This window comes from Diabrotica undecimpunctata, chromosome 6 (genome assembly GCF_040954645.1).
Source record: "Diabrotica undecimpunctata isolate CICGRU chromosome 6, icDiaUnde3, whole genome shotgun sequence".
NCBI lineage: Eukaryota > Metazoa > Arthropoda > Insecta > Coleoptera > Chrysomelidae > Diabrotica > Diabrotica undecimpunctata.
The window spans coordinates 129,503,589-129,528,869 of record NC_092808.1 but is presented as its reverse complement, the minus strand read 5'-3'; the positions used below and the strand labels follow the sequence as shown (position 1 = coordinate 129,528,869).

Genomic DNA, 25,281 nt, shown 5'->3' with positions numbered 1-25,281 from the left:
AAATATCTGACCGGGTCAAAGTCTTCAATAGGATACTTTTTTATCTTATTTCTCTGGACTATTTTCTCTACTCGTATAACCAATGGGGTACGAATTCTATTTCCGAAAAAAAACACGTTGGTTTCAATACCTCAAGAAATTTTTAAAATAGAAGAATGAAAATATACCTGATATTAACATTTAGAAAGCGCATTGTTGAAAAATTTTCTGAAAGATTTTTATTTCTATTAAATATTTTATTTTCATGCAAGGAAATCTTTTGAAGTATTTCCTAAAGGCTGTGACAATTTCACTTAAATCTTTTGATTATTATGAAGTATATAAGTGGAAATATGTTTTCATTGTGTATGGTAGCACCATAATGGATGTTTCCATTTTTTATTTTCCTGTATTTAGATTTTGTTGCTACTTCAATACTCAATGCTACGTGTTACATATATTTTTAAATGTTTATATTTTTTCTTGGTATTAATAATACATTAAAGGAAATTTATTTAGGGTAACCAATACTGAAACTATGTATAATTAAAAAGTCGATGTAATAAAATATTCCATTAATTATTTCTTGGATTTATTTAACATTAACGAATGCTGTTCATGTTCAAGAAAACTTACTTTAACCTTTCCATTTCGAAGAAAAATATTAAACGAGACAGTTATCGAGAAAGGATATAAATAATGTAAAATCGATTCAATAATAGTGAAAGCAAAAGATTTTAATCAGCATAGATGTATCCGAGATGAAAATAATAAAATACTAGTTTACGAAAAGAATGTCAAAAAATGATGAAAATAGTATTTTGACAATTTATTAAAAGAAGAAATCGACAGAAAACCAGTTGAGCTAGTAACGGCAATGGCTGCCAAAATAATAAACGAAAAAGTTTTTCAAGAACTACAAAAAATAAAGAAGGGTAAAGGGATCCGATGATATCCATGAGAAAGTATGTTTAATAGAATTATGGAAGTGGAACAAATGCCAGACGAATGAAAAAGCAGTATTAGTACCTGTTTACAAAAACAAAGGAGTTATTCAACAACGCACAAACTACAGAATCAGAAAATTACTTTGTCAAACCATGAATATAAGGGAGGGAGTAATTGATAGACGAATAAGTGAAGAAACCGATATATCCAAAAATCAGTTTGGTTTTATGGAAGGCAAATCAACAACAGAGGCAAGTTTCATTATAAGACAGCTGATGGAAAAATCAGAAATAAAATTCATAGCATTCAGCAATGCTCATATAGTATGTGGATTTATCAGTTTTTGTACAAAAATTTCTTTGTACTTTATTTTTATGAAAATTTAAGGTAAATCCTGGTTCTTTATTATATACAGTGTATCAATTTGGAGCACCTCCTCACTATGCAACTTCATTTAGGCACTGGTTGGATACTAATTATCCGAACAAAAAGATTCGAAGGAGAGGTCCTATTGAGTGGCCACCGAGGTCACCAGACTTACCGCCAACTGACTTTCTTCTATGTGGTTACCTCAAGTCAGTTGTTTATAAAACTCAACCTGCGTCACTTGGGGAATTGCGAGAAAGAATTACGCAAGCATGTCGCGCTATTACTAGAGCAACATTTGCCAAAGTTCGTACAGAATTTGAAAATAGGCTGTATTATTGTTTACAAAACAATGGAAACAAATTTGTAGTTCAACAAAAACCTAATTAAATTTTCTATTCAAGCCAAAGATTCACATTTATTGCTTCACCCTGTATAATTATTATTTATACCCTTGGGTAGCATTTTTTGTAGTCTTTTTTAATGATGTATCAGAAGTAGGGGTTTGCAATTTAAACTTTTTTGGCTGTGGTGGGTGGGTCTATTGGGGTGAGTTCTATTTAAAATCATTTTAGTTCCCCCTTACCATCCTAGAAACGGAATCAAGCTTTTTTCGATATCAGCTTCTGTTCGTGAGCTATAGCCCATTGTAAGTTTTAAAATTAACACTCTGTATACCTAAAGTGAAATCAAGTCGATGAATAATTTGAACTTCGTGTAGGCTTGAGACTAACTTTAATAAACATTAAAGCGCTCTCGCCAAATTTTAGACATTTATCTCAAAATCATTTACTCGCAAAGCATATTATTCTTGTCAGCTAACATTTAATCTTCTAAGCTGATATCTATTGTTTTACTCTTGGTGAATTATTTCACCACTTCATTATACACATTCCGTAATATTTTGGATTTTGAACTCGACTGGGAATGTTTGTGGTAAGTTTTTTTTAACAAAATCTCTTATTTTAATTGTTCAAAATAGTTTACACGATCTCACTTTGCGTCACTTTTTATGCAAGAAACTTTTGTGATGTCATTTTAATTGTGTACTTTATCTGAACATCTTACGATATGCTGATGACATTGTCTTCTTCAGCTTAGACATAGGCCTCTCCCAACTCCTTCCATCGATATATATCCTGAGCAACATACTTCCAATGTGTTCCGGCTACTCTTTTTATGTCGTCTATCCATCTCATCTGTGGTCTTTCTCTTGATCGTCGGCGTCTTGATTTGTGTTGTGGCGTTCCATCGTTGGCCTTTTTGTCTAACAGTGTGGCCTGCGAAGCTCCATTTGAGTATGGAAATTCTGTTGTGATATCCTCGACCCTTGCTTTTGATCTTACCCAATCCTCTTTTTATCTGGCAGTCGTATCTAACATTGCTCTTTCCATTACACTCTCTGCTGTAGCTAGTTTATTCATATTTGCCTTGGTTAATGTCTAGGTTTGACATCCATATGTCATGATAGGAAGGATTCACTGGTTGAACACTTTGCTCCTCAAGTATTGAGGTATTTTGCGGTTCTTAAGTATCCCAGTGAGTTTTCCAAGTGCTGCTTATGCCAGACTTGCTCTTCTAGTGATTTTCGCAGTTAAGTTCTCTTTATCCAGTATCAGAATTTGGCCTAGGTAGATTGCTTGTAATGATAGACATTGTACTTCTAGTAAAAAAGGGGGAATTACAAGAAATTATTGAAGATTTGAATCAAAATCTATAAAAACAGGATTAAAGATGATCTGTCATAAAACCAAAATTATGACCATCCATGAAGATCTAAAGATCATAGTAAAAAAAATCAGAGAACAAGTAATCAAAGAGATACTTGGGACAAATCAAAAACTGAGCAAAGAAAACAATGCCGAGGAAATAAAGTCTCTTTTATACTAAATAACAAAAACTTGTTTTTCAATCTAAACAACATCTAAAAACATAATTTTTAGATTTAAGGCAACGTCTTTAACCAGTGTGTATCATTATAACAATAACAACAAGCAAAATATATCGCAAAGCGACTATCTATAGGAAGACAAATGAAGAATATCAAACTGTCAGGCATAAAATAAAATAACTGGACTCATAATAAAACCAAAGTAATGGATGTTTCAATCCAAGTAGCAAAACTTTAATGGAAATTTGCTGACCATATCCTGGGACATAAAGACAACAAATGGAACAAAACAATTACACATGGAAGACTGTGGAATTAGAAATTACAACGAGGAACACCGTAACTTAAATAATCTTCTTCTTAAGGTGCCTATCCGTTACGGATGTTGGACACTAACATGGCTATTCTGACTTTGTTGACTGCTGCCCTGAATAGTCCAGTAGTGGTAAAGTTAAACCATTTTCGCAGGTTACATAACTTAAATAATAGAATATAATTAATAATAGAATAGCAACTTAAATAATACAATGGTCAAATTGTAGAAAACAACATTCTGGGCCTATATATATGCAAATAACCCAGGAAAGAACATAATGATAAAGCCATATATAAAATGTTTCAACCTGTTTCATTTTATAATATATAAACGAACTAAGGTGATCTTTACTGAATTTATGACAAGCGTTTAAAGCAAATAAAGTTCTTAAAAAATCTGGCAATCTAAGTGGCTGATCTTTCGAAACTACTAAATTACTTTTACTCGTTTAATGGGCGAAGTTAAACTTTATGAGGACCGGGATAAATACTGCAAAAAAACAACTCGACTCTTAAGATTTTACTTTACAAATGGGACATTTGTAGGTAGACAATATTGCTAATGTATTTTTGTAAAGCACCCAGCAAACCAATCAAAACAACATCAGGTACATTTATGTCAGTTATTTTAGAGGTAAGCAAGAGAAACCACATTGAAATAGCTACCTAATTAGAACTAATAACAGGGATTGTTTTTTAAACAATACGTGTTTCATTTATTTTATATTTGTCAAAATTCTTGGGTAGACATCGCTTCGACTATTTAAAAAGTAATTATCAATACAAACCATTTTTCTTGAATGTATATGATATTCTTGATCACCAAATATAGGATGGGGAAATGGGAACCATTTTGCAAGGTACAGGTAGGAGGGTGTCTAAAAATTAAAATCATAAAACTGAAATTCTCAAAAAGTTGAGTATTGCTCTAAAAATACTATTTATACTTTTAATGCTCCTAGTACAGACATACGCCTTTGCTAGTAATAGTAAGTAGATTTATTTGTAAAATTTAAATTCCTTTCCAAATATAATGTATCAACAAAACTTTTTAATCATTTGGAGTATCGAATTTTGTTAGTTAAGTTTGTTTTGGATAACATTCTAAAAATACAATTAAAAGGAAGTAACTAAAATATCATGCCATGAACATTGTAAATATAAATTGTTCTCGCAACTTAAGCGGATAGACGACGCAGTGAAACATTAAATTTTTTGATTGGATTTTTTGATTTTTCATATCTTTTATTATTTCTTCAATTTCTTCTCTTGTGGACTTTGGTATTTCTTCTGTTCTGTTCATTAACCTCGTCGTTTCTCCTGATTCTCCATGTGCCGTCTTCCTCTTGCACCGGACCATATACTTTCCTCAGTACCTTTCTAGGTTTCTCTAAATTAACTTACTTTACGATTTACCTTTATCTTCAATGTTCCTCTTCGTAAATATTTCAACATTTTTTACCGATAATTATATAACCCACACAAAGTACTTGACATAGACACAATCAAATAGTTTTTGTGGCATTTTAATATCATGTATTATTTTTATTGAGAATTAACCACATTTTCAGTTAAAAATGTTCATTTTGACGTTTCGATTTCCACTGCAGAAATTATTCTCAAAACTTTCAAAGTGGAAATAGAAACGTCAAACAACACGTATTTTTAACGAAAATTGTGGTTAATTCTCAATAAAAATAATAAATAATAGAGTTAACTTACATTGCAACACAGTTTTGGTAAAAAGTTTTGTTGTTAATTTATTTTATCCAGGAATATATTTGTATCATTATGGAGCAAAACGTTCTTAAAAAGATTCATTCTTCTAGTGCTTGTAGTCTTCAATTCACTTCAGAGAATTTCATGTTTAATTTAAAATCGTGTATAAACAACAACAGGAGTAAAATATTAAATATAAAAATAATAAACAAATAAAAAATCATAAAATGCGTTTTTGAACTAACATCAATAACATCAATTAGTACATATCAAACCAACAACATTGTTTATTAAATAATAATATACTGTGTAAATTATATGTTATATAATAGAGCTGAAGTATTTGTAGATGATAAGATTCGTAAATTCTTAGATTCATTGCATAAAAGGGATTATAAGAAAATCCATCAAATACAACCGACCCTTGGTCCTAGCTTTTGTAGACTTTACGCGAATACAGACACCGATACAAACTGTATAAAAATCAATAGAGTATAGAGAAAAGGGCAAGTAGACGTTATCTCCCAAACTCTTTACGGCAGTTCTGGAACACGCCTTTAAACAATTGGAGTGGAAAACCAAAAGAATTAATATCGATGGCGAAATGCTCTCGCACCTACAATTTGCGGACGACATTGTTTTGGTAACAGATAGCTAAAAAGAGATGGAATTATGCTTACTGAGTTAGATGCCGCCTGTAACGAAGTTGGTTTAAACATAAATTTTGGACTAGACAATACATGACAAATCTGGTACCAAACGAAAATCCAAAAGTCGACTGCAATGAAGTAGGATTAGTTCATAAATATAAATACTTAGGTTATGAAATCCAAATTGCTAGGAATTGCAGCATTGACCTTTATTCCTAATGTTTCTGCCTTAAGAGCTCTTTTCATAATATCTTCAGAGTATGCATTGAATAGTAGTGGTGACAATACACACCTCCTTAACCTAGGCTACAACAACCAAACTCAGAGTAGCTCAAAGACGAATGGAACGCTCGCTACTTGGACTGAGTCTCAGAGACAAAGTTAGAAACGAAGAACTTTGACTGGAATTCTCCAGATCGAACAGAAAATCAAACGACTACAAAATTTTATGAAAAAATAAATAAACTTATCATCTAGGCATACAAGTAATACTGATTTTTAATGGATTTTTAAATTAACACAAAGTCTAATTTTTCAGTGAACTAAATGTAGCTACTCAATTTGAACATAGTCTTTTCTCTTCTAATATTGTTGGTTTAACATAATTTCTTTTACTATGAAGACAGTTTCCTATAATTGATTGTATTCAGCAATAATAATAGCTTGCTAATATAGTAAAAGAAACATGATATATTTTTCCACTTACATCCTGTTGGCCGAGGATACACGAATTAATATTCTGTATGGGGTAGATGCCCATCGATAGTGTGCGAGGACCAGGCGAGTGGGCTCCCTTTTTATTAGCAGCAATAAAAGAGGAAAACGAACACAACATGTTACACAAGGGGTTGGTGGTTTCCAAGAGTTACATATATGTACTACGGTAGAAATTAAATATAGTGTAATTCATACAAATGCGATACTTTTTGTCAAAAGAACTAGTTATTAATAAATGTGATTAAATGATTGGCATATGCACAATCCGTGTTCAGTTATTCGTTTTTTAAACTTCTTCCTGTCTGACCTATATACTGTATATACTTTTGAACCTGTACCAAGTTTAGCAGTATGTCTGATCACTTGTGATACAAGCCCACAGACGTCACAAGTTTGAGCGATTTTTATATACATTTTATATAAATTGTAGAAATAATTGAAGATGTCCTCGGAAGCAAGTAATTAAATCACATATCAGAATAAAAAACAATGTAGCATTTGTACTTGAATCACACTTTATTTGAAAACGGAAGTGAGCTTTTAAAAAATATACAACTAACACTTAATTGTAGCCCAAAAAGTTAAATATGTGAATATAAATTCTTAATAATCTATACAAGATATTATGGTTATTTGCTAACAGAATTTATGTTAGACATGAAGTTAACCATTACTGTGAGAATGTAGTCATTTTGAATACATATATTTATCAGTACACGTAATATATGATTTTTTAATGAGCGTACCTACGCAGATCTAATGAAAATTATTATGAAGTCTACACAAAATCATAAAAAATAATGAAATCCGCTTTTATAAGTTATCGCGATAATATTTTTTAGTACTCGATTTATTTAAAAACCTTTGCTACAAAACTCTAGTGGTATCTTGAAATACACCTGGTTTGAGATACGTTCAATTTGGAATAAGTCTTGTTTGGATGATTCAAATTTGAATCGGGATATGATTTTCGTTCAGTATACGCTAGCTACCTATAAGTGGGTGCTCATGAAGTTACTTACGAATTTGTTGAAAATGTTGCTACATGTATAAGTGCTTAAGTTATTTCTCAATAAGTTTTCTATCTTTGATGAAAATTATTTACTTTGTAACAAAAGGCTCAACACCATCTATAGCAGAGTAGAAGAAAATGCTAAATTAATAAATAAATTAATAAACGAGTCAAACAAGGGTAAATTAACTCTTTTGTTTTGTAAAACTTGAAAAATAAAGCCTTAACTCATTTACCAATCTAAAAACCAGAGGTCACATAAAAAATATAAAATCCAAGTTTCAATTGGCGGTGATGTTGAGAAAACTCAGAAAGGGTTGAGTAACAAAATACTATTTGGCTGAATGGTTAATTTAGATTGTTTAAAATTAAAGTGTTTAAAACATTATTAAGAAGATAACTTTTCCAATGGCCCTTCCAATGGTGAATATGTTTGCAAAATTCAAATAAATCTTCCTTTTTGTCAAAAGTACCTATTTGAGAAGAAGAAAAACAGACATAATTTTTAACAGATTTCTAATTCTGGTGGCAAGAGGCAGAACATGCAAAAGTAAGAGATGCAGAATGGAACTCTTCTATAAGAGTTCCATCTCCTTGTTCTCAAAAATTATTAGCCCTGGGTTATATAATTAGTCGACTGTAAAATTCCCATACCTTACTACTGATTGTCGAAACTTTGTCCTAATGTGTACGAATAACTAGCAATGGTAATTTCTATTCTTAATTACATACATATTTTAGATTTGTTTTTTCCGGTTTTTTATAGCGTTTTCCGCCTTCCGGTTCCCAGTTTCCAGCTACGTCGGTCATTCCATTCGCCAGGGTGAAGGTTTCTTTCCGACATTGCCTTCTGAATGCCGCCCAGCCAGGATTGTTTTGGCCTTCCTCTCTTCCTTCTTTCCCTTGATGATATGGTCATTTTGTATTCTATCAAGCCTTGATTTTCTAGCTGATCTTCTCCAGAAGTCCGTTTCCAATGCAAGTAGGCGTCGCTCAAGGGATTTAGTAAGTTGCCATGTTTCGCATCCATAGAGCACTATACTTTTAAAGATGGAGTTAAAGAGGAGATGCTTTCTTTGATTTGATAGTTCTTTTGACCATAGCATCGGGTTTAGGCATCCTATCACCCTTTTTCCTTTCACGATTCTTTGCTCTATCTCTTTTTCATGTTTCATGTTCGTTGACCATTAGATCTTCTACTTCATTCCCGATGCATAAGTATTGCGTTTTGTTTCTATTTACAGAGAGGCCCCATTCTTCATATGTTTTAAACAACCGTCTCGTCATGAATTCTAAATCTTCCTTGTCTGCTGCCACTACTACTTGGTCGTCCGCAAAATGTAGAGTGGATAATGTTGTATCGTCGTCAAGTTGGATCCCCATTCCTGAACATGATCTTCTCCAGTTGTATATGAACTGAGTGGACTGTATATTATTTTTATTTGGTCGAATTAAAACGCATTCGCTTACGCATAAGGGGTTTATTTACTAAATTTACAATATGAATAAAAATGTGTCTTCACACCACGGCGGTCGGTGAAGGTCTCTCTCTGTTGAATTTTGAATTTAAGACGCCACCTCGGCACGGACCATCTGGCTGGTAAGCTGCGTTGCCGATGTTTGCAGTCTCTAACACCAGTGTTTTAGTGCTTCATTTAAATAGATCTTAAATAGTATTGAAGAGAGGCAGCATCCTTGTCGTAAGCCTTTTGTTACTGGAAATTCTTTTGATAAGGTGTTGTTTAGTTTGATTTTTGATGATGCTTTATTGTATACTTGTTTGACTGCGGCGATGATCGTGCTATTTAATGAAGATCGTTCAAGAGACTGCCACAGCTTTCTCACAGGAATCGTGTCATATGCTTTTGTGAGATCCACAAATAAAAGATGTATTTCCTGGTTTCTTGCAACTCTCTTTTCATTCAGTTGTGTTAGGGTAAATATGTGGTCTACGCAAGATCTTCCAGCTCTAAATCCTGCTTGCTGTTCAATTTCATGAGGTTCGTATTCTTTCTCAATCATGTTTTTTAAGATTTTACCAAACAGCCTGCTAAAGGTACTGGTGACAGAGATACATCTGTAATTTCCGCAAATATCTTTTGGACCTTTTTTGTGAATTGGAGTAATCCATGCTTCTTTCCAACTATTCGGGATTTCTTCCCCATTTAAGTATCTTGTGAAGATAGCTTATTAGTTTTGGTGTTCCGTTTTTTAGAAGTTCTGCTGGTATGTTCTCCGGCCCGGATGCTTTGTTATTCTTCATCGATTTAAGCGCTTGCTGTATTTGTTCTTCTTCCATGTTTACATATTCACCTTGTACTCGTATTCGTTGAGGTGAGTCAGTATTATAAATATCTCTGTCTTCATTCAGTTCCCTTGCATAATGATCTTTCCATGTATCTATCTGGATGGGCTGTATTCGACTTTTATTTGATGTGTCGGTTTTCAGGGTTTTTTATTAATTTCCATGCCGCTGATGATCGCGCTCCTCCGATGTAACAGTCAACTTCTTTACATTTTGCATCCCATGTTTCATTTTTGTTGTTCCTTGTCATATCTTTAAATATTCTTTGCTGTTCTCTATTTAGATATTTTAGATATCCGTCCTAAATTCTCTAATGCAGTGTTTCCCAAACTTTCTTAAATATTATACCCAGTTCAGCGGGAAAATGTGATTACACAATAAACGCTACGTTGTCCTGCTGCAGTAAATAAACGAAAAAACAGCAACAACCCGCAGGTAGTCGCGACTCACACTTTCGGAACCACTGCTCTAATGTATATTTAATATACAACGAATCCAACGGAACCGTCACACAAAGCAATATGTATATTGGACGGACATATTCAAATATGGCTGAAGTACTGCGGAAAGCAGGCACGAATCAGCTCGGAGTCATAACAGGCTTTCTCACTGGACATGCGCAGTTAAAGGATACTTGCATACAATGGAACTGTTTCATGGAGACTGCAGACTCTATAGCAGAGAACGCGAAACAGTCAACCATATCTTGTATGACTGTGAGGCACTGGATCGCAGGCGGCAAACACTTTTTGGAGACAACGAAGCGACTCCAAATATATATGGTACCCATCCACTAGAATGAAAGATGTATAAGAAGCCATTGACTTAAGTAAGACCGGTTTATAAAAGAACGGTCACCGAATCGATTCTTCTTCTTAGGGTGTCTGTCCGTTCCGAACGTTGGCGATTATTCTGGCTTTATAACTTTGTTGGTTGCTATACTAAATAGCTGTGTTGAGGTCTTTCTATACCATGCTCTCAGGTTAGCACGCCAGGATATTCTTCTTCGTCCTGGGGCCCTTTTCCTTCAATTTTACCTTTCAAAATGCATTGAAGTAGCTCATATCTGCCTTGATTTCTCATTATATGTCCCAAGTACTACGGCCTTTCACAACGTTGATAAAAACCGCGGTTGTGATCATCCTCCGCAGTACTTCTTCATTGGCGACTTTGTCTGTCCAAAACTCCGTCTGACCAAGTCCTGCCGTTCATTATGTGAAACACTTGGGCATCTGAAGGCAGAAACCGATGAAAGCATCAAGTTGACTGTATTAGGAGAAATAAAGTCAGTAATGGCATAACGACAAGAGAGAGAGAGAGAAAGGGAGAGAGAGAGAGATATTACTATTTCATCCCATCTCTTCGAGTGTCTAGCGTGTACTTTCCAACTGGTTTTCTATCTAGGGCAATTCTTGGCAGTATATCTTCTTCCATTCTTATCATGTGACCGTAGAGTCTTCTCTGTTTAAGCAATTTTACATGTTGCAACCTACATTATGCACTTATATCTCCATTTCTTATGTGACTTCTTCTAATTTTAGGAACCTAGGATATTACTTTTCATCAAACATCGAAAACGGCATTTCTAAGAATAATAAAATATTGAGAAGAACTTATCAATAAATCCCTGATAAATGACAAAAAACGGAAAACGTATAATTAAATATGATTACACTCTCATCAGTATTATTCTACTTCATTACATTTATCGAAATTATTTGATCATTGTTATATACAGATACTATTCAAAACACTAATTTGTTTGTTAACTTTTTGGTGTTTGTTCTAAGTTAGCTGTAATTTTCTAGATACTCAAAAAGTGATAATATTCAGCATATTTAATTGATAAAAAATTATGTCTGTTACATAAATTTTTTGATGTGTACTTAAATTTTTAATTAAGGTAAAACAACTGCTTCCTAGGATTTTATTTTAGTTTTATGGTCGAGTAATACCCAACATAAATGTAATTATACCGTGTGTAATTATCAAGACAATAAAAAATGTAATATATAAAATATTTTATGAAATTCTTCATAAGCTAAATAAATAATGGTTATTTTATTACTGCTGTTCGCATGTAATTTAACACATACATAAAAAAGGTATTACAGCACATAATACAATAATAAATATACGAAAAAAATAAGACCAAGTAACAAATAATAATCAAGCTCTAATGCTCCGTTTAAATCACTACTAGTGGATTATTACTATTGGCAAACTAATTAATAAAAGAACGAATTGTCCTATAAACTTAGAGACAAAAATGGAGACTGCTGTACAAGAAGATGCAGTCACATATGGAAATTTTTTAGATTGAGAAATACTCAATCCAAAATTTGAGAAGTCCAGAGAAAGGCACTCCTCAGAGTGTGTAGTGACTGCCCTACGGTATTAACAGATGAGTGAGAAACATTGGAAATTCGTGAATGGTGAATCGATGACTGCTACGATGCATGAGAAAGAGAAGTGAGAACAAAGAGTGAAAGAGAAAGAAAAATTGGAGCAGGAGCGAAATAACGTAGTTAATATTGAAGCAGAACACAGTAGTTGTGACAGAAACCGGATTATTACGGTGATGACGAATGACGAATTTCTATCACATATATTTTGTATATATTTTGCAACCCATAATTCAGGTCAAAGGTTTTTAGTGCGTAAAAATCCTACACTACCTTACAGTACGGTACAAATGGTGTTTTTTCAAAATCTTCCTCCACCGGAGTAAAAGAAATGGAGTCTCACCACAATGGGTAAAATTTTTTATATGATTTTATTTAAGTGGCTTTATCTGTCAAAAGTTATTACTCCAGTTAGTTCTAATATAGAATAAACATACCAACTCAGATAGTGAAACGTATATTATGATTATCTCGTCAAATAAGGACCGCGTTTTCCACCTACAATATGGTTTGGCTCTACACGAAACATACTTTTGCGTAACTCAAAAACGCCGTTATTTACTAATTACTAACTTCCTAAAACGATATAATAATACTATGAAAGTTATTACTTTACTCCAAAAATGGAAGAATAAAATTACACCACGAAAACCGGAGATTCCTCAGATAATTTAAAGACAATTTATCCCAATTCACCTGGTCCGAAAATGTTTCCTAAGGGAGCTAGAGCTCTTTGAAGATGGTACCTGGTAATCTTGTTATCATTTTTTTGAAATACCTTTAGAACGCTTTTACTTAGAAAAACTAAAAGTGGTACGATTATTTATCGTCCAGAGTTGAATCGATTCCATCAATTGCGAATTTCAAGTACCGGTCATAGGCGTCCGTTTTGGGTAGGTCAACGGTTTTTTTAGCGCGAAACTTTTTGTCTTTAACCTTGAAACATTCGTGATACTAGATTATTAAATTTTCAAATATTCTAGTAATAAAAGCTACTCTTACTTTAAGTCGGTAGGATATAGCGTTTTCTAGAAAAATCGATTTGAAAATTTTTCTTTTTTTCGCCATGAAAGGTAAACGAATATGTTTTACAGTAGTTGGCTTTGAAAACGCTCGAGCAGCACAGCGTAGATACGCTGAAATATTTCCCACTCACTCATTATTTACAGCTCTTCAACAACGATTAAGACAGGTTCAAATAACAGGTTCAGTGGTCCCAAAAAATAATGAAATATGGCGAAGATGTTATTTTAATGGAAATTAAGGAAAATCCTGAAATAAGCATTCGAAGACTATCTGTCATGTATCTCACAATTTCAAAATCTTCCGTAGGAAATATCTTACACAACGAAAATTTATATCCTTTTCATTTTACAATGGTACAAATACTGCTATAAGGAGATTTTCCTGCTCGTGAACAATTGTCTATATGATTACAACATCAGAACAATCAAAATGAAGATTTTTTCAGATATATCTTGTTTAGCGGCGAAGCCACATTCACAAAAAATGAAATTTTTAAAGTACATAATGTGTATTATTAGTCGTACATTGGCGATAATCCCCACTTTGTTCAAGAATTTAACCATCAGCAAAGAATTTAACCATTAGCATAAACGTTTGGATAGGAGTAGTTGATGATTATCTACTTAGACCTGTGGAATTGCCTGCTCGTTTAAATGTTGCTTTAAATATTCGGCAAAACTTATGGATTCTACATGACGGCTGTCCGTCCCACTTTAGCAGGAATGTACGAGACTTTCTTGATAACAACTACGAAGACCTCTGGATTGGAAGAGGCGGTCCAGTTGTTTGGCCAACAAGGTCGCCGGATTTGAATCCTTGCGATTATTGTGTTTAGAGATACATACAAGCATTTATAAAATAAATTAAAGTAAGCATTAATTTAATTTTCATTACGAAAAAACGAAAAATTTTCAAATCGATTTTTCTAGAAAACGGTGTATTCTACAAACCAAAAGTACGATTACCTTTTAGTACTAAAATACCTGAAAATTTAATAATCTATTATCACTAATGTTCAAAAGTTAAAGACAAAACAGTTATGCGTTAAAATAACTATTGAGCTACCCAAAACGGACGCCTATGACCGGTACTAGAAATTCGCAATTAATGGAATCTATGCAACTCTGGAAGATAAATAATCGTAAAAGTTTTCGTTTTTACAAATAAAAGCGTAAAAGAAATAAAAAAAAAGTGCTCTAGCTCCCAAAGGAAGCGTTTTTGGAATAGGTCAATTGGGTTAAATTCTCTTAAAATTATCTGAGGAATCTCCGGTCTTCGTTTGTCAGAACAGTTTCTAGACACCGTGTATATATATATATATATATATATATATATATATATATATATATATATATATATATATATATATATATAAGAAAAAAGAAGTACTTGTGACTCGTTTGGAACAAATATATAACTGTTTTGGATGGGTTGGAGTCAATAAAAGGGCTATTGGTTAACTATTTTTTTAATCTCGAGCTTTCAATTGTGTCAATTGTGTTTACAATTAGTATCAAGAGCTAAAAAAAGAGACAAAATACTTACAAGGTTTAACTAAAAAAAAAAAAAAAATTTTAAATAAGTTAACAAAAATTGTTTTTCCTTTTTAGTTCAACCTTGTAAGTATTTTGTCTTTTTTAGCTCTTGACAATAATTGTAAACACAATTGAAAGCTCGAGATTAAAAAAATAGTTAACCAATAGCCCTTTCATTGACAATATTAATACCTGAGGATTTAAGGATTTAATTTAAACAATGATTTTTTTAATTATTACGTTTAAATCAATAATTGTGATTTTTTTAATTTGCAAAATAAGTAAGTTTGTTTGTTTATATTTAAATACACTGAATATTACCACTAAGATACTATCGGGCAAAGGATTTTTATTTTAAGGGGCATTTTCCTGAATAACGAGGACTAACGAGTACACATACAGTTTTTGGGCAGATAATTTGCAATCCAAATAATTAAGATGCATTAAAGTTTTTAAACAAATTCATTTTCAAGAAATGTTCGAAATAAAATCATCTGTATCATATTTAACAAAAGTATCCTTGCTACTTCTTGCTGATTTCAGAATCAAGTACCTAGGCGAGCTTACTCTCTTGAATAAACCTCTAAATTTTTACCTAAATATTCATGCAATTGAGCATTACTAGTTCATATGCTATGTTAACGCGAGAGCAGTCTGTCATTTGTTAAAATTATGTTGATTCTAAATACACCAAATTACCTACTGTCAAATTCTTGCATTACGAATCTATCATTATATCGTATTCATCTATTTAATGTGCAATCTTTTAATTTTCATAGTTCATTTTACAACACTTCAGAATTATTTATTAGTTTACCTTAATAGCTACAGGGCAAAATTTAAGAAATTGTAGGATTGCAGCCAAATGACACTCTTTAGAAACGAAATGATAAGAAAAATTTGACGATTATATACAGTACGTTTCAACTGTAGTGGCGGAAATTTCTAAACAAAGCAGTGGTGTTCCAAAAAATACTTATGATTTAAATTAAATTGTTAAAGATAGGTACACACAATTTATTAAACAATGATATTAGATTATATTTTTGGCAATATTGTACTACATTTAAATACATATTATTATAATATATCACATGCATATATTGTCTGTTTGTATGTGAAACCATAGATACGTATTACAGATTACAGTATTAATAAATATTAATTACAAAGATTGCTTTAACTTTAAAACCTTTATTACTAATTACTATAACTATATTATTACTCACTAAAATGTCACAAAGTAAAATAGAAGAATATACGAAATGATTGTAATAAAGTAAAAAAATAATACATACATACAGGACAGTTTGGAAAACTTATAATCACATAGGTACATCGTAATGTTAAATTATATTATTCACTTTCATACTCAGATGCACTGTCGTCGTCACTAGAATCATTTAAATCAATCCTTAATTCTTCAGTAATTACATCTATGCGACGTTCACTTTCCAAATACTTATCTTCAACCTTGACAACATGTTCACACACTTTCTTCCAGTTATCTACAGTTACTCTAGCAGATTCCTGTTCCACCAACATGTTTATGTGTTCAACTTAAAATAAACGTTTTGTTTTGCAACTTCATTTTTTATTTGCGCCCAAACCATTTCTATAGGGTTCAAGTCTGGATGATATGGCGGAAGTTTTAAAAAAACATGTCCACATTCTTGCAGCACTTTGTCAAATTATATTGAATATGATCTTGTTGGTGTCGTTTGATGATTTCATACAATTGCAGTTTTAATATTGACGTTACAAACGGTAAATTTTTTTCTGTCAACCAAGATATCATATCCATTTTTTTAGAATTACTGTTGGGTGCTTTATTAATTTGTAAATTATGATGTGACGCATTATCAGTAACAACAATAGATCTAACAGGCAAATTGGAGATTAACCGTTCTTTTATCAACTTTTCATAATTTTCTGAATTCATATCATCATGATAATCTCCTGTCTTAGCTCCTAACTTAAAAATCGAAAGGGCATTCTGTATGAAACCCATCTCCACACCACCATGTACGATAACCAAACTGCTTCCCTTTGAAATGTTTTTGAAAAATCCTTTGCTACTGTCATCTGTCCAGCTATTTGGCGTAGTGTGTCCTGCATGTACATAGGTTTCATCAACATATACAATTGACTTACCTTCACTTCTGTAATATTTAATTTTGTTCAAATATTAAATGCGTAGAGCACGAATATCATTCCGTTCAATTAATAAACGTCTATCTTTTGTTTTCTTCCATTTAAATCCCAAATCTTTCACAATTCTGTAGAGAGAACTCACACTTCCAGTCCACTCGTACACCTCTTCAAGCCTTTTCTGCGAAAGCTTCAATGATACACGACAACGTTCAGTCTCATGAAAACGATGAATGGTATTTCTACTGAACTGTTTGTCATACTCCCTCAAGTCTGACATGGTTGCTTTCCTTTTAGCAAGTGTTGTAGCTGGAAATTTTAGTCTATTATTTGACTCCGCGTTTGTTAACATACTCGCTTGTTGAATTATCCTTTCTACTATACGTAGAAAGTTACTATACTATACTCTAGTAGTTTCACTCACCCGTTGTTTAATACTGGTTCGATTACCTTCAGGAAATAGTATATGCATATATTTAAATGCATTGTAAACTATTCCTTTGGATTCTGGTGTCAATCTGATCTGTTTACTCGTACTACACTTAACTATCTCCATTCTAGAAAATAGTTCTAATACGCGTGGTAGCACCTTTCTTGTTGAGACTCGACAATATAATGAGACTAAATTACGAATTCGTTTGAAATCCAGTGACTAGAAATTCTCGGAAATAATTCTTATCAGTTCTTTGTATGTCTTTAACAAGTCGTTAAGGAGTCATTAATAATGACTTTATAATTACGGTTTTAAGGTAACTGATACTAAATTAAAAATTAACTATTACAAAGGTTTATAGAGTATCAATTATTAACGATAGTATTATAACAAACAAAAAGTTTGGTATATATAAAACAGTCTGTGTACAATCAAACTCCATTTATTATTTAAGTGAGTAATAATTTTGTAATTAGTGCGATTTCAAATAATTTAACTTGTTTAGTATTGCAACGCCACTGCATGGGTCTGATCATAGATATTCTATTGTCAGGGCTCGCCACTCGATTTGAAATCAGCTGTACATAATATGACAATAAATCACTCACACACAAAAAGATATTTCTTTAATAAAGAGTTAATATTTATTGTGCTGTTTTGAATTTTAAGTCAAAAATTTAATAACTCGAGTCAATATTTTCGGTTTCGTATTTTTCTCTATTGGTTGAAACTGTCGGAAATGAATATTTTAAATATTACAGATTGATCAAAAATAACCTACTCCGACTGCAAAATATTTATATTCTTTATTTATTTTATTGATGTATTGTGTGCACTGATTTTGAAATGTGTGAATATTTGAAAAGAGTATTGATAACTGCGAATTACAATAATTTTACATACAATATGTAGACAGATGTGATAAATAATTACTTTATACTTTCGATATATAAACAATGTTAATGAAATAATGTTGTAAACTATTTTTTTAGACTCATATTTACTATCTTAAATACACAAAAAATTTCGTAAATTATTAATGATTGTACAAAAACATTTATAGACAGCTCTGTTATTACTACTTTGTTTGAATTTTATAGATAAATACATTAATATCGAGTAATTTCTACATCAGTGATCGAATCAGTATCGAAAATACCGCTCAAACTAAACGGGCAGCGATTTGATATAAACCTAGTACGAGTATATGCACCAACTACGCAATTATACCTAGATATCAAAGAAGCTAATATATATATATATATATATATATATATATATTATATATATATATATATATATATATATATATATATATATAAAGTGACGAAATGAAAATCTTCAAGACCGACTGAAATGAAAAAGTAGGATCAGATGAGATAGTTGGAATAATGGGTTTTCACAGACTAGGTTTTAATAATGACAGTGGCACTAGATTCATTCAATTCTGTCAAAAAACAATTTTGTAATAACTAACACCTGGTTTAAACTTATTAAAAAACGATTATATACATAGAACTCTCCTCGCGATGAAGACCCTATTATTAGAAACCAAATAAAATATGTTAAAATCAACGCTAGATATAGAAATAGTACCGTTAATGCCAAAGCCTAGCCCCGGATGCGAGTTGCAAACACATAATTCATATTGAGTATGAGAGTGAAACTTAAAAAGACCAAAAAACCCCAAAACAACAGAATCAACTGGAATAAAGAATCTGAAGATCAAATAAACCAATACCAGCATAACTTAAACGCAGAAATAAATAACTAAAGTTGTCCTAAAGTTGTGAACGGTAACATTGAAGATACTCGTACATGGATAATCCTTAAACGCCATCGTTGTAACAGGAGAAAACACAATATATAAAGTTGATGGAAGAAAAAGGAAACCCTGGATGACCGATGATATACTAGATTTGATGAAGGCCAGACAAGTAGTCAAAAATAAAGATAATACGGTAAATACAAGCAATAAAACAAGCAAATAGACAGCAACAAATTAAAGCAAAGATAGATGTAAGGAAGTAAAAGACCTTCAGACTCAACATAAAGATGGAGAATTCCACAAGAAAATTAAAGAGGTCTCAATCTTGTGAAATTTCACCTGTCAATAATAACTGATGAAACAATGAAACAAAGTTAAAAGCTGACAAAAAAAATGAGTTTGGGAAGGACAACGTATAGAATTATTTGAGGATGACAGACCAGAACAAAATCCATAAGTTGATATAAACTAGGATCTGACTTCCCTATGAATTCTTCCCTCAGAGGTAACACTACCCATAACGGAAACAAAAGCACAGAAAGCACGCGGTACAGACGCAACGGTGAATGAACACTTCAAAAACTTAAGTCTTGCTGCAACCAAAGGATCTACACACTTCTTTAATCAGACTAGCTAACAACCACGTATATACCACTACCTAAGAAGGAAACGGCAAGAAAATGTGATGATCACAAAAAAAAAATTTCTCTGGGACACTTTGAAGTGAAAAGAAACTTCTATACCAGCTTTGTTGATTACAAAAAAGCTTTTAACCGAATCCAACATAAAAAATTAATAGAAATTCTTCAACAGATGCGGTTGAAGGAACGTGATATTACTATTGGAATCACAAAGCCTGCTTTGAACAAACAATGGTAAAACTAAATTGATAAACCCTGAACGAGGCGTACTTCAAGGGTTTTTTCTGTTCCCAATTCTCTTCAATGTATATGCTGAATATATAATCCGATATTAGCTTGAAGATAATACGATCTTCGCTTGGAGAACATCCGGAGGGAGCACAAATAGCAAAGGAATGGCATTGTGATAAACAACATAAGGTAAGGTAATGATAAAGAGATCATAGCAGAATATAAAGAACATCTCTAGATGCTAATGAATATACCCACAAAAGGGAGCACCCATTTGACCAGAGGATATACTGTGTAGTTAATGCAGAACTCATCGTTTATCGCTTAATCTTTACTTTTTTTCGTTTGTGCAGGGTAATAAAAGTATTGTCTAGCTAAATTTGTCGAGCCTAGCCTGGCCTTGCACGTATAAATAAAATAACAACAAAACGATTTTAACTGTTTTATTTCAAAACTGTTTTTCGCTTGATCTATTTGACGAATAAAAAACTGCTCTGATTTGTTCTTAAAACAAGATAAAATTACATCCAAAAAATCATATCGACGGATTCTCTGGTGTATCTCTTGCTTAAGTTACAGGTAATCAAAGTTTTTAAAATAATACTTATTCCATTTTTCAAACATAAAATTTTGCTTTGAGCTTAGAGCTTAACTTTTGAGGTTAGGTTAGGTTAGGTCATAAAAATAAATAATTATGTGCATAATTAATAAAATAAAATAATTAATAAATCTCAATCTGGTATAGTTTGAAATAACTTGAAGTTTTTAAAAATTCCCTTTTGGCCCTCTATGTATTCGCCCCAGGACCATGATTTGAATTTTGCGATATCTTTTTCTGTTTATACTCAGTTCTTGGGCAATTAAGACTTTCTAGTAAAGAAACAACAATATTTGAAAAGAAAAATATACGATTTTCCTAGTTTTATTTGGCTTTTTTATTCCAAAAACAATAAAAATATAAAAAGATAATCTGAAATGTTTCTGAAGAAGTTTAAAATGAACTGGTGTATTAATATCATAGAAAATAATATAAAGAATCAACATAGACCGAACTTAAAAAACTTCCTGATCTTATATAACGTTTTGTTTGTTTTTTTATGTTTCCTTCAGTATTATTATCATCATAATAGCAGGATAATCCGTTTGTAAAGAATGTGTGTGTTGAGTAAATACCTTGTTACTAGGTTAAGTCGGTTTCTATGCTGCTTATGCCCGAAAGAATACAGACACCTCGGATGAGTACCGATCCGATAAACATGAAAATTTCTCTTTTTTATTAGAAAAATTACCATGCCCGTCGGATTTCCACCAGCCACTCACCGATAACGTTCCACCTTCCGCTGAGTTGACTAGGTGACTAAGAAAATGTAGCGCATATTATTGGTGAATAAACACAGAAAATGGAATTATTATATTTTATAAATGCTTAATAACCAAGTTAAGTTAGTGAATACATACACCTATCTATAAACTATAACTATATGATAATGCCAAGAAGCAACAGGATAACCTTTTTATTAGTTGTCTTTTATGTTTAGCTTGCATATCTGTTAAATCGAACATTTCTCTAGCAGAGGTGACAATGATATATGTATGGGAATGGACAAATCTCCAAAATGCAGTTAAATTTTATGACTGCTCTGAATTGTTAGTATGAATGATCATTTTAGTAGTGCTCATGAAATTGAGGTTACACATCAACAATATGTACACAGTGATCTTAGCTCACTTTAGCTCATTGAGTTCAATAATTTTTACCTTAAGGTTGACATAATTTTTTACATTAGTCATTTATGCAAATTTTAACAATGATATTAAGATTTCAAAAAATGAGATTTTAACACTATATAAACACCATCTAAAATTCTGTAATCCGATATAGGTATGATATATTCTTGCGTTATTTAAAAAGAATAAAAAAAAATATTGTACAATATTCTTAGGAGCACAGGTTATCTGTTAAAATGGTAGCAACTGTTTCATTGTCTCCTGTTTAGTTATTTTTTCATTCATCTTTCATATTTTTATTGTATATTACCAATGTAATAGCCAAAGAAGAATGGATGAACAGCAGATGTGAGGAACTGAGGGAATTACTAAAAAAACATGACTACTTCAATCCATACAAAAAGATTAAGAAAGTTACAAATATGAAGAAAAAATTCACTACAACAACTCTAGTAGATGATAACAACCAAATAGTATCTAGTCCAGGAAATGTAGGAGATATATGGGAAAAATACATCGAAGATCTGTTTGATGACGAGAGAACAGAACCACAAATGAATATAGTACAAGACACAATACTTGATATATTAACATCGGAAGTTACAAAAACAATCAATACGGCAAAGCCACGAAAGGCCTCAGGTCCAGACGAGATATATGTAGAGATGATAAAACTTATCAATGAAGAAAATCTTCAGTCCTTAACACCACTATTTAACATAATATATACCACTGGAATCTTCCCAGAAGACTGGCTTAGATCGAAATTTATACCTATACCCAAGAAAAATAAAGCAAATAGATGTTCATAGTTCAGATTAATTAGCCTGATGAGCCATTTTCTGAAAAGTTTACTCAAAATTGTACATCATGAATGCGAAAGAAATCTGAGCGACAATCAATTTGGATTTCGTATGGGGCTTGGTACAAGGGAGGCATTATTTTGCTTCCAGATATTACTACAAAAATGCCGAGATCAACGTCAAGAGGTGTTTCTCTGTTTTATCAACTACGAAAAAGCCTTTGATCGAGTAAACCACACAGAACTTATAGAAACCCTAACATAACTTGGCATAGACCATAACACGGTGGCCCTTATTAAAAACCTATATTGGGATCAAATGGCGCCGATTAAAATACACAATCGTATATCGCATCGTCAATAAAAAGAAAAGTTCGCCAAGGATGTGTACTTTCTCCACTATTGTTTAATATATATTCCGAAAATATCTTTCAAAATGCCCTCGAAAATATTGAAGAAGGAATAAAAATCAACGGAGAATATGTAAACAACTTAAGATACGCAGGCGACACCGTCATTATTGCGGACAGTGCTAAGGGTTTGTAACGACTTTTGAATGCCATGACCAGAGAGGGAGATAGCTTGGGGCTGAATATAAACACAAATAAAACAAAAGTAATATCAGTTAAACGTGCACCAAATGCCGACATTAATATTCGTATACAAACAGATAGAACCCGTACAAAAATTGCAGTATCTTGGTTGCTGGATAACAAACGATCTTGACTAAGTTTAAATACATGCTCGTATAGAGTATGCAGGTCTGCTTTTCAAAGAATGAAAAAATTCCTAATAAACTCTACCTTATCATTGGATATCCGATACCAATTTGTAAAAACATTCTTTTATTCCATATTGCTATACGGAGTGGAAACATGGACTCTCGGAATCACAAGTATAAGACGTGTAGAAGCTTTTGAGATGTGGGTTTTCGAAGGATGTTGAAGATCTCTTGGACAGAGCACGTGACCAATAACGAGGTGCTGAGAAGAAAGGGGACTGAGAGAGAACTCCTAAATATTGTAGAAACCAGAAAAATGAGTTACTTTATGATATATTTACAGAGGAGAAAAATACAACTTACTGCGACTGATAATGGAAGGGAAAGTGGAAGGAAGAAGAGGTCCAGGAAGAAGAAAATGTTCCTGGCTGAAAAATGTAAGGGGACAGGCATGGACACACATTCGATACTAAGAACAGCTCAAGATAGAGAGCAATTTGCTGTAGTTATAGCCAACCTTCAGTAATGGAGAGCGCAGCTTAAGAAGAAGATTACGAATGTATGTTACAAGTTTTCTCAGGTCTTATGCGTTTCGGTACGGATTAATGAATGAGTGCTCACCGAGAGATGTGATCTCATCTTTCACACTATAATTCTAGGCGTAAGTTTAAATGTTAGACCTATTTAGTCAAAGGTATATGTGCATTTTTCTACTCTACTCGAATTGAAACTATTCCACGAGGAGCGAGGTTATCTAGCAATATCGCGAAACCACCGATTTCCACGACCACGTTTACCTAACCTTAGCGGTTTCATCTATTTCTCTTTTTTCTAGAAAGTAAAATGCAGGACGCATGATCAAAAGTTGGGCAACGAAAATGGATGGGGAAACCTCTGCATATCGGCATCCCATTGAAGTCAGAATTATGTCCCCAATGTAGCATTAAACTACTACGATTAGGGCAGACATTTCCCGAAACAAGAAGTTTCCTATTTGTCATTCAAGATAAGTTAAAAAATTACCTGAAATATATTGTAAAAGAATCTCAGGTGAAAAACGATAAATGCCGATACAGAGGTCAAGCCTAAGACTCAGTAGAAAATACGATCCATCAACAAAATTGGAACTTTTACAAACTTACTGTATTTGACAACAAAAAATTATTTTGGGAGCGTACTGTGCATACAGACCAATCAGTGGCACCTGGTACCTCATACTAATTAATAAACTAACTAGATAAGAAACGTTTATTGAAGTGGTGATGCCTAACAACAATAAGCTGCGTGTTAAATATAATGAGAAAATTACCAGTTATAGAAATAGAAATATTAAAATACAAATAATAAGATAACGGATAAGTAAAAGTGTCGATAAAAGAAATGGAAAGAAAGCATACTTCTCTCAATTACAGGTGTCAATATCAATTACTACGATTTCTAATGCAAGAAAAGTTAAGTGGAAGAAAATCTATAGGAAGAAGATAATATTCCTGATTACAAAATCTACGTATATGATTCATCACCACCAACACCATCTGTTTAGATCAGAAGTCTCGAAAGAATGCATAGCATTAATGATTGCCAAGTTTTGGAATGAATATGACACCTATTTTTATGAGCCATGTTATCACATATTTTCCATCTATGTTGTTATATTTGTTATTTATGTTATAATCGTACCCCTTATTCCAGAAACAATTTTCACAAACGCTATCAAGTAGTCCTCTCAACCATAGGGTCCATATTCCCGATTCAAATATCAACACTGGCCAACACACAGCACAGCCTAATATTTCTTTTGCACTAATGTTACCACTTTGATGTGAATCCATTACGTTTTTTTTTATATTATTTGCCTTCTTCTTCTTCAAGTTCCGCTCCTATCGGAGATTGGAAATCATTCTGGCAATTATAATTTTGTTGGTTACGCGCCTGAAT

The 25,281-nt window shown here is 32.5% G+C and overlaps 1 protein-coding gene across 7 annotated transcripts in view; it reads right to left on the bottom strand.

Moving 5' to 3' along the window:
- Nucleotides 1-25,281, bottom strand: part of sky (GTPase-activating protein skywalker) — a 266,810-nt gene that overhangs the window by 42,833 nt on the left and 198,696 nt on the right. For 3 of the 7 annotated variants that reach the window (XM_072535396.1, XM_072535393.1, XM_072535391.1), the window contains one exon: nt 4,288-4,377. The exons of 2 other annotated variants lie outside the window; for them this stretch is intronic. In XM_072535396.1, coding sequence (XP_072391497.1) covers nt 4,288-4,377 — 90 coding nt within the window. Of the gene's footprint in view, nt 1-4,287; nt 4,378-6,574; nt 6,662-25,281 lie in introns of all 7 variants that reach the window. 2 more of the 7 variants (XM_072535397.1, XM_072535392.1) reach the window with 1 other exon arrangement.